Source organism: Marmota monax, unplaced genomic scaffold (genome assembly GCF_021218885.2).
Source record: "Marmota monax isolate L192 unplaced genomic scaffold, Marmota_monax_Labrador192_F-V1.1 WCK01_AAM20220418_F8-fsc00151, whole genome shotgun sequence".
In the NCBI taxonomy this organism is placed as follows: domain Eukaryota; kingdom Metazoa; phylum Chordata; class Mammalia; order Rodentia; family Sciuridae; genus Marmota; species Marmota monax.
The window spans coordinates 2950725-2961868 of NW_026694226.1; the positions used below are offsets into that span (position 1 = coordinate 2950725).

At 41.7% G+C, this 11144-nt stretch overlaps 1 protein-coding gene across 3 annotated transcripts; it reads left to right on the top strand.

The window, feature by feature from the left end:
• The first annotated feature begins 1833 nt into the window (after positions 1-1833).
• On the top strand, positions 1834-10739 carry Apof (apolipoprotein F). 3 transcript variants are annotated; one of them, XM_046466817.2, is made up of 3 exons: positions 1841-1989; positions 9116-9191; positions 9635-10739. In XM_046466817.2, exon 3 carries the CDS (start codon positions 9652-9654, stop codon positions 10573-10575), a length of 924 nt encoding a protein of 307 aa, XP_046322773.1. In that variant the 5' UTR covers positions 1841-1989; positions 9116-9191; positions 9635-9651; the 3' UTR covers positions 10576-10739. The 3 variants fall into 3 exon arrangements, with proteins under 3 accessions (XP_046322772.1, XP_046322774.1, XP_046322773.1); XM_046466816.2 differs by lacking the exon at positions 9116-9191 and having other exon boundaries at positions 1834-1989; XM_046466818.2 differs by lacking the exons at positions 9116-9191; positions 9635-10739 and adding an exon at positions 2156-3283 and having other exon boundaries at positions 1834-1989.
• The last annotated feature ends 405 nt before the right edge of the window (positions 10740-11144 follow it).

Here is an 11144-nt window from a genome sequence, read left to right on the forward strand (position 1 = left end):
TCTCTGATTGTATGATTTTGTTTTCCTTTTTTCAAATAAGTGGCATTTTTGTTTGTAGTATGGCAAGTAATTTTTTTAAGTTATATTTGGACACAGTGCCCTTATTTTATTTATTTATTTTTATGTGGTGCTAAGGATCGAACCCAGGGCCTCAGACGAGTGAGGCGAGCGCTGTACCCCTGAGCCACAATCCTAGCCCCAAAAAGTAATTTTTATTTTGTGCTTTTCTATGTTTGCCAATTTTATATAAAATGCAAATAACGTGCATTTTTATAAAATAACAATAACAAAATGAAAAAGATTATTTTTTGGTAGGAGTAACAAATGCATTTGCTTTACCTTCTTATGTTTTGCTTGTTTTCAAAATTTAATGAGCATTCCTGAATACTGTTCCTAGTTACATGGTTCTTGTATTTTTATGTGTTGGGATCCCATCTTATATTCTTTCTACTGGTCTAACTCTTCCTCCATGAATGGAAAGGGATACTTATGGAGAATAGAGTTTCTGTTCTGAAGGATCTAATTGTCTTGAAATATATTGTTTTATACTTGTTTATGTGTTCATATTTCTTGTTCAATGTGAAGCCCCATTGTTGAAGTATTTTCAGTAAATAGTCCAGAGTCTGTATAAAGTTATAAATTTTATTTATGTCCAAAATACTGAAAATTCTGTTCAACATTGCTCAGTTTCCTGAATATTTTTCTTATTAGCACATTACAAAATACGTTTCTTTCCCCTTTTTTGCTAGGGGGCGCACTTAAACACTGAGTGAAATCCTCAGTCCTTTTTTGTGTTTTATTTAGAGACAGGGTCTCACTGAGTTGCTCAGGCTGCCTTTGAACTCTCAATCCTCCTGCCTCAAACTCCCAAGCTGCTAGGAATACAGGCATGTGCCACTACACTCTGCTGTTTTTTTCCTTTAATGTAATAAATCTATTAGAGGCAATAGCTAATAAACACTTTCAATTTAAAAAAAAAAATTGGTTACCAATTGTATTTGTAGTTTTTGGATATTTGTAGTTGGACACAATATCTTTATTTTATTTATTATTTTTTATGTGGTGCTGAGAATGGCACCCAGTGCCTCACACATGCTAGGCAAGTGCTGTACTACTTATCCACAACCCAAACCCTGTATTTGTATTTAGTTCCTCCTATATAGTAAGCCACAGTGATTACCCAAAAACGAGGTGTACACAGGTGAATAAAGCCATAACTCAGACACAGTGGCACATCCCTCTGATCCCAGTTCCTTGGGAAACTGAGGCAGGAGGATCACAAGTTCAAGGCCAGCCTAAGCAACTTGTGAGACCCATCTCACAAAATAAACAAGGGCCGGAGTATATCTGAGCAGTAAAGCACCCCTCGCTTCAATCCCCAGCATCAGAAAAAAATAATAAAGATCCCAATATACCTGTAATCCCAGTGGCTAGGGACACTGAGGCAGGAAGATTGTGAATTCAAAGCCAGCCTCAGCAATTTAGTGAGGTCCTAAGCAACTCAGCAAGATCTTGTCTCTTAATAAAATATAAAAAGGGCTGGAAATGTTTCTCAGTGGTTAAGCACCACTGAGTTTAATCCCGAATACCAAAAAAAGAAAAAAAAAAGATAATAGAATATGACTTAGGATTTCCTACACAGATATCACATAAATCCCTACTTTTTCCCTCCCCACCTGCTTTGAAGTGGTCCAAGTTTAGGTCTAGGGTATGTTACATTAGATGACATTGATATAGGCCTGGAAAAGCAGGAACCACAAAGGAAGAAGACCTGTTTGTCAGGACTGGAGCAAAGGTGAGAAGGACAAAGTCTGGCCCAGGAAAAGGTGGTAAATGTTTGTGAATGTTCACTGTTTTCAGAAGGCGTCCATTATTTGGTTAGGGGAAAAGAGGGTAAAGTCTACAAAGAACTGTTCAGACTAGAGAAACCCTAAGGTGCCGGACGTGTTTGGACCAACTCATTTCTCTGGCTATTTCTTTCCAGAACAGGTAAAGGGTCTCCTATAACTTGTAGAAGTGGGAGGTGAAGCTATATCTAGGGTAACTGAAATTTGTAAGGCTAAGACACTTCCTTAGCTTGTTGTCTAAGTCTTGATATCTCTTCCTCCTGGGCCTCTCTCCACATCCCTACCTGAGCACTGCATCTTTCCAACAGGGCTGATCCACTGAGCCACTATGACCCAAACCATGCTATTCCTTTGCTGTGTCTTCCTGTCCTCAGTGGCTGGCTTTCCAAGAAGAACCCAGAATGAGGCCCTGAAGCTCCAGCCATCTTTCACAGAGACTGAGCACCCAACACAAGAGCTCTCTAGCCAGCTTCCTGTCCCAGATCCCAGCACCTGCCAGGATCTCTTGCACACAGTCCCGTCCTTAGCCCCTCTGCCTGAGCACCTGTCTAATTTAGCTCTGAGCGTGGTCCTGGAGGACGTTGGCTGCCCAGCTGAGGCTCACTATCTGCAGCTTCAGCTTATTAGGGTGGGAGGAAAGGACCTCACTGAAACCCTCATCCATGTGAGCCAAAAGCATACTCAGGAAGAAAGAACTGGCAATAATGAGGCCATTCTGAGGGATTTGGGGGGAGTGTCAGGGGAGCTGAGGAGGGTCCAACGCTCAGTTACCCTGCCTGAGGTATGTGCCTCTGGCCATGGGTGGGTGATGTATGAGACAGCAGCACTGATGATTAAATTTGCTGAGAAACTCCCTTCCACTGAGTTGGTAAGAGAGTTCAAGTCTGCTGCCATCACTGTTACCGAGAAGTGCACGGATGAGTCCTGGGAGTATTTAGAGGAAATAGGCAAAAGGCTGATAAAAAGCCCAGACATTAAGGATGTCATACTTCCTATAGAAGATGAGATATACTTTTTTGTTCAAATGACAATCCTTCTGAAACGTATTATTTTAGGCTTGCTCCAGAATTTTTTTCAGGCTCACTCTGGGTAGGGAAGCCCTTCAAGTCATCACATTTACTTTTTCTAATGTCTCTCATAGACCTGCATAAAAGGATTGTGCACAGTAGGTAGTTCGAAATGTTGGGGACAGCTTATGTATGTCTTCTTTTGATCCAAGCGCTGAAACACTTGTGACCATGAGCAGCTTTACTTCTCAGTAGGTACTAGCTCATTTCTTCTTTCAATTTCTCTTTCAGTTGTCAAATACTGTGACTATTGTAATTTCTTCCATTGATCTGCCTTGTTCTTTCTAATTCCTGAACTGAATGCTGTGGCTTGCTTATGTTAATTTTTTAAACTGAAAAGACAAATAAAAAGCTGCTGCCATATCAGAATCAGTTTTGGGATCTTTCTTGACTAGGCCACTATGATTCCTTTTGTGACCTGGAGATGGAATATGGCAAGGTCATGTAGGAAATGCCAGTGTCCTTTGAGGCTGAATGCTTGAGCAGTCAGTTCAAATGGGCAAATATTTGTAGAGATTGTGTCCCTTACTGATCTTTCATCACCGAAAGCACCTCTCTTCCCTCTTCATGGGACAGGGAACTGGGCAGTATCAGCAACTCCAAAAGCTTTCTCACTTCTAACTGGAACATATGGTAATTTGGGACCCCATAATTATGTGGAAGTGAAACAGAGGAAATCTTTGGTGATCTGGAATGCAGAGACCAAGGAGAACAACTAAGTCCTATTGTCATTTCTTTGACCCAACTTAAAAAGGAATAGGAGCTGAAGGGCTGGGGATGTGGCTCAAGTGGTAGCGTGCTCACCTGGCATGCCCAGGACGCTGGGTTCAATCCTCAGCACCACATAAAAATTTAAAAAAAAAAGATGTTGTGTCCACCGAAAACTAAAAGATAAATATTAAAAAAAATAAAAATCATCTTAAAAAAATAAAAAGGAATAGGAGCTGAGGGTCAAAGGGTGAGATGTCCTTTAACGGAGCCCTGGATTCTTTTCAGAGCACAGCAGGAAAATAATTCCCATTCTAGCATAGTCTGATCCAGCGAGACATCATTTAAGACCAAACATGTCCTGCTCCTGTCTCCTCCTATACTCTGTAGGTGTCATTTCATGTGGTGATCTGGTGATCTGTCATTTCAGCCCAAGAGTTGGTTGGTGCCTTTTCCCTCACATCTGGAGCGGTGGCAGGGAGGCTGCTTGATTATGCTGGATCCTGTTCTCAAAGGCCTTATCTAGCTTCAAAGCTTCAGTCACTTAATCCTTCTATCAGGGATCCTGATAGACTTGCCACTGATCCTGGAGCAGGTTGACTACCAGCCCAACTTCTGGACCCGATAGCTTCATCTAAGGCTCTTACAATTTTCTTCAACCAAATACAAGTCACCACTAGGACAAAAGCATAAATCCATGACTTAATTATTGTTCCTGAGAGTCCTATGCTTTATACAAAAAGACTAGGCACAGAAGGGACATGTAATAATTTTTGACAAGCTGTAGGTGTGGTGTTATAATCAATGAACCAGCTAGTTTAATAGCTATAAAACAGGCAATTCTTAAAAAACTGAATAATTAACAATTATTACCAATATCCAGATACAGTGGTGCATGCCTATAGTCCCAGCTATTTAGGAGGCTGAGACAAGAGGATCAAGTGAGCCCAGGAATTTAAAACCAGTCTGAGTAACTCAGGGAGAACTTATTTCTTTTTTAAAAAATGTAGGGGGAGGATTACATATGCCTGTAATCCCAATGGTTTTGGAGGCTGAGACAGGAGGATTGCCAAATCAAAGGGCCTTAGCAATTTAGCAAGGACCTAAGCAACTTAGCAAGACCCTGTTTCAAAATAAAAAATAAAAAAGGACTGGGGATATGTCTCATCAGTTAAGTGCCTCTAGGTTCAATCTCTAGTAACCCCCCAAATAATAATAATCCCACAGCACTACAAAAAGAATCATCAATTCCCTTCTCCAGATATAATACAAAATAGAATATATTCAACTATGATTTTGGCAGCCTGAATTACCCATACTGGTGGCGGGAATTCTTTTTACCTAATAACAGACACACAAAAAAAAATTTGATAAAATTGTGTGACTCCTTAAATCACATATATGCTTACCTTATTCTGCTAGGCTCTGGGCACTACAACAAGTTTAAATTTACCAAACAAAAATCAGATGCCCTAGATGCTAAAAGGGAGAGATGTGGAGAAAGCCACACAGTCCTGCAAGTCTTTTGAGATACGATAATGCATAAATATGAAAATCAGAGGTGACAAATCATAACAGTCCTTGTGGAAATTCCAGAATGACAGTGATCTTCTGATTGAAGAAAAGAGGAGGAATCTGGGGGTATATCATAATAGGATCAGTTACAATCTTAGGGACTATATGATTATCAGACCTCTACTGTCCAACAGAATTTTATTTTTTATTTTTTTTTAATAATTTTTTTTTAGTTTTCGGCGGACACAACATCTTTATTTGTATGTGGTGCCGGGGATCGAACTCGGGCTGCACGCATGCCAGGCGAGCGCGCTACCGCTTGAGCCACATCCCCAGCCCCCAACAGAATTTTAGAATGCAATGGAAATATTCTGTGTCGGCACTGTTCAGTATCTTCTGAACACATATCTTCTGAACCCTTTAAATATTACTAATGTGACTGAGGACTTTGATTTTATTTATTTTTATTTTCCTTTTAAAGTTTATTATTTAAATATCTATCTATCTATCTATTTAGTTGTAGTTGGACAAGATACCTTTATTTTATTTATTTATTTTTATGTGGTGCTGAGGATCAAACCCAACACCTCTCTACCGCTGAGCCACAACCCCAGCCCAAGAGTTGGTTGGTGCCTTTTCCCTCACATCTGGAGCGGTGGCTCCACCGATCTACCGCTGAGCCACAACCCCAGCCCCCTATAATTATTATTACTTTGTATTCTTGGTAATACATAATAATGTCTCTAAGTGTTTCAAACTGAATTTTGCCTCCCCACCCCCAAATTCGTAAGTTGAAGCTTTAACACCCAATATGACTGTATTTGGATATATAGCCTTTAAGCTATGTATCTGTATATAACTCTATATATTCAGATCATGAATTCAGATCATAAAGTTAAGTGAGGTCATAAGTGGGGGACCCTAAACCAATAGGACCCTTTTGAAGTTGAAGCAGGAGGATTGCAAGTTCAAAGTCAGCCTCAGCAATTTAGCAAAGTCCTCAGCAATTTAGCAAAACTCTATCTCAAAATGAAATATGAAAAAGACTGAGGATGTGGCTCAGTGATTAAGCACCCCTGGGTTCAATCCTTAGTACAAAAAAAAAAAAAAATGATCACCAGCTATTCTGTCCTACCTTTCTGACCCTCCAGAAGATACAGAGGACCTTTCCTACTCAATTATAGGTCTAATGTAAAACCTTAGAAAAACAAAAATACAGGCCTGGACCAGCAAAGCCAAAAGGGGAAAGGTCAGTTTGTCAATATGGAGCAAAGATGAGAAGAGCAAAGTCTGGGCCAGGAAAAGATGCATAAATATTTGCAAATGCTGTATCTTTCACTCTTTTGGAAGTCATCTGCTCTCCGGCTTCCTTATGATTCTGGCTGGAGTAAGGGAGGAGAAGGAATTAAAAACAACAGTGATTCAGATTATGAAGATATCAAAGCAAATGAAATGTTTGGACCACCTTCTTCCTCTAGCACTTTTCTTCCTCAAACCAGTGAGGGTCTCCCACAACTTGTAAGAGTGAAGAGGAAGCTTATGTCCAGGGTAACTGAAGTTTGTAAGAGCTAAGATACTTCCCAGCTCTGACCAGTCTTGATATCTCTTCAACATGGCCCTCTCCCCACATCCCCACCTGAGCACTGCTTCTTTACAACAGGGCTGATCCACTGAGCCACTATGACCTAAGCCATGCTATTCCTTTGCTGTGTCTTCCTGTCCCCAGTGGCTGGCTTTCCAAGAAGTACCCAGAATGAGGTCCTGAAGCTCCAGGCATCTTTCACAGAGACTGAGCACCCAACACAGGAGCTCTCCAGCCAGCTTCCTGTCCCAGATCCCAGCACCTCTTGCACACAGATCTCTTGCACACAGCCCCCTTCTTAGCCCCTCTGCCTGAGTACCTGTCCAATTTAGCTCTAAGGGTGGCCTGGAGGAGGTTGATTGCCCAACTGAGACCCACTATCTGCAGCTTCAGCTTATTAGGGTGGGAGAAAAGGACCTCACTGAAACCCTCAACCTTGAGAGTCAGAAGCATAAAGAGGAGGAAGGGATTGACAGATAGTACTAAGAACTAGTTGAACTAATACTAATATATTTGTTAATCTTAATGATGTAGTGGTCCCTCAGGGAAGCTGGAATAAACTCAGCACTCATCTACTCACTCTGAGGAAAGTATTGATAATGGTAAATATTTTGGGTTGGTCCGTCTACCAGTATGCTCAGATGGTGATTGAATCTGCTGGGAAGCCTTCTCCCATATGGTTAGCATCACAGTTCAAAGCTTTTGCTAGAACTGCAAGTGTGAGTCTTGGGAGCATATTGAATAGTTAGACAAAAAGCTGAAGAATCAGACTGAGGATATAGCTTATTTAGTAGAGTGCTTGCCTTGCATGCATAAGGCCCTGAGTTTAATCCCCAGCATCACATACACACACACACACACACACAAAAAAAAAAAAAAAAAAACACCCTGAAGAATTCCCTATCAATTAAGAATCTTTCAGGGATGGGGGTGTAGCTCAGTGGTAGATTGCATCAAGTTCCATCCTCAGCACTACATAAAAACATAAATAAAGGTATTGTGTTGATCTACCACTAAAAAAAATTTTAAAGAAACTTTCATGTTCATAAACAATGATAATATAATGTACCAAATATTCCGTAACTATTCTGAAGTGCTGTATGAGGAAAGTGATTCAGGAATCATGTAAGCTTACTTCAGATATTCTATACCATATAGTGGAGAAGTTTTACCCACGACTATGTTCATGGGATTCAGTAGGTCATTAGACGTGTTGGAGATTGTTTAGGACAGATGCATTTTCTTTATTTCATCCCTGTGCAAACATACATATGACTCGCATTATTCTTGCCCCTCCCCACTTACTAGGTCTCAGCCCTTATTTATTTATTTATCTTTTTATTTATTTATTTTTTCAGTACTGAGTATTGAACCCAGGAGTGCCTTACCACTGAGCTACATCAATGACCAACACTTTTTTAAAAATTGTTGTTTTTGAGCTGGGCATGGTGGCGCATGCCTGTAATTGCAGCTGCTTGGAAGGCTGAGGCAGGAGGATCGTGAGTTCAAAGCCAACCTCAACAATGGCTAGGTGCTGAGCAATTCAGTGAGGCCCTATCTCTAAATAAAATACAAAATAGGGCTAGGGATGTGGGTCAGTGGTTGAATACTCCTGAGTTCAGTCCCCAGTTCCAAAAAAAAAAAAAAGTTGTTTTTGAGACAGGATTTTATTAAGTTGTGAGACTGGTCTTGAACTTATGCTCCTTCTGCCTCAGCCTCCCAAGTCGCTGCGATTACAGGTGTGTGCTACCACAACAGACTTCTCAGCCCTTATTTCTCATCCCATTTTGCCCCTCTGCTTTCTTTCAATCATCAAATATTATGCATTTAATACATACAAGGAATAAGAGATATTTTAATCTTTATTAATAAATTCATCTCCCCTTTCCTTCCTTCCTTCCATCCTTTCTTGACTGAACCCAGGGGCACTCTACCACTAAGCTACATCCCCAGACCTTTTTACTTTTTATTTTGAGACAGGGTTTTGCTAGGTTGCCCAATCTGGCCTTGAACTTGGAGTCCTCCTGCCTCAGTCTCCCAAGGAGCTGAGATCAAAGTGGCTTACTACCCCACCTGGCTCCCTCATTCTTTCTAAAACCCCAACTAGATGCTAGAGCTTGCTGATTTATTTTAAAACTGAAAAGAGAAATAAAATGAAAGACTTATGAACATCTAATCTCTCCTGATTCTGAATCTTCCTGGTTTCTATCATGAACTGAGTGGCAATTTGGCAGGACATATAGGGAATGTCAAAGGACAAGGTCTTAGGAATTGAGGTTGAATGTGTGACAAGTGGAAAGGTCTGAACACCCAGTACAAATGGACAAATATTTGCAGATATTACACCCCTTACTGATCACAGGGTAAAACAAATATCTCCTTTCCTCCTGGGACAGAGAACTGGGCAGAGCAGGACTGAGAAGCAACCAAACCTTCCAAGGCAGTGTCACTTCTCAATAGCTGGATTGTGTGGTAATTTGGGGCCTCTAAAAGTGGGTGGAAATAAAACAAAGGAATTCCCTGTGACCTGAAAATGGGAGAAACCAGGTGGGAGCAACTGGGCTGCATTTTCCATTTCCTAAGCCCTGAATTGAAAAGAATAGAGGCTTTAGCCTGGCAAGGTGGCACAAGACTGTAATTCTAACTATCTGAGACTGAGGAAGGAGGATTGCATGTTCCTAAGCCAGTATTGGTAAGATTGTATCACAAAATAAAAAGGACTGGGGATGCAGCTCAGTTGCAGACCTCCACTAAGTTCAATCCCCTGGTATCTCAGGAGAACATTTTTTTAAAAAGGAACAGAAGTATGGAGGTAGGTGATAGATGATGCATGTGTCCTTTGAGTCTTGGGCTCCTTTCAGACTATAGCCCTTAGAGAAATGGTTTATTATGTTTTGGATTTCTCCCTTTTCCAGGGTACTCTGCTTCAGACATGTATAGCTTCAGATTCATCATGATTCCAGTTGAGCTTCTTCTTTGCTACCACCTGCTGCATTCTGTGGATGCCATTTCATATAGAAAGCAGACAAATGTCTCCATGCACCTTTCCTCATCCTTGGGATCCCCTCCACTCTTCTCAGGCTCCTTGTCTTGCCAGAATCTACATCCAAAGTCTCTACCTGGTTTTGCCCACATGGCCCCTCTATCCAAGTTCCTAGTAGGCCTGGCTCTAAGGAACGCCTTGGAGGAAGCTGGCTGCCAACCTGATGCCTGGGCCCTGCAGCTTCAGCTCTACCACTGGGGTGGTGTGAATGCGACAGAGGGCCTCATTCACCATCTTCAAGGGCTCCAGAAAGGCAGAAGTACAGACAGCAGAGTGTCAGTGGAAGCCCTCTCCTCTGTTCTGCAACTGTTAGCCAGGGAGCAGCCAGGGCAAAAGAGGGTGAGGCGCTCCTTCTCCACTAAGGACTGTGAGAATGAGCAGGAACAAGGTGTGCATAATGTCATCCGTCTATTGCCAGGAGTGGGAACCTACTATAACCTGGGCACAGCTCTCTACTATGCCATTCAGAATTGCTCTGACAAGGCCAAGGAACGAGGTCAAGATGGAGCCCTAGATCTGGGTTATGACCTTCTGATGACCATGGCAGGACTGTCAGGAGGGCCCACAGGTCTAGTGATCAGTGCTGCACTTAAACCAGCATTAAAGGCTGGTGTACAGCAACTGATCCAGTATTATTATGAAGAGAAAGAGACAAACATCCCTCAGCCAGAGACCAGCAAGGAGGGCTTGTGGAGCACCTCAGATGTGAGTGACTTGGAAGAAACAACTACCATGTCTCCTTTGGTGTCAGAAGTAGTAAGTCCAGGGCTGGGGATGTGGCACAGTGGTAAAGTGCTTTTCTGGTATGGGTGAGGCTTTGGATTCAATCCCCAGTACCAAAATAAGAAAGAGAAAGTAGTAAATCCAGCTCCCCACTGGGGGTGGAACTTATTCAAGAGATGCGCTTAGATCTTGGTGTTGGAAGTTTTAGGATAGAAAAGTTGTTAACCACAGAATGAATAAATTGAAGATTCTGACATACTGTATCTGCGTGTGCTTAAAAATCCCTGAGGAGGGGCAAGGGATCCAAATCTCCTGATTTTTTATTCAGGAGGAAGTAACTCTATCAAATACAAGGAACTTAAAAGTTTGGGGTTTGAGGGCTGGGATTGTGGCTTAGGGGTAGAGTGCTCTCCTAGCACATGCGAGGCCCTGGGTTTGATCCTCAGCACCACATAAAAATAAATAAAATAAAGATATTGGGCTGGGGATGTGGCTCAAGCGGTAGCGCGCTCGCCTGGCATGCGTAGGACCCGGGTTCCATCCTCAGCACCACATACAAACAAAGATGTTGTGTCCGTGGAAAAAACTAAGATATAAATATTTAAAAAAAAATTTCTCTCTCTCTCTCTCTTAAAAAAAAAAGATATTGTGTCCAACTA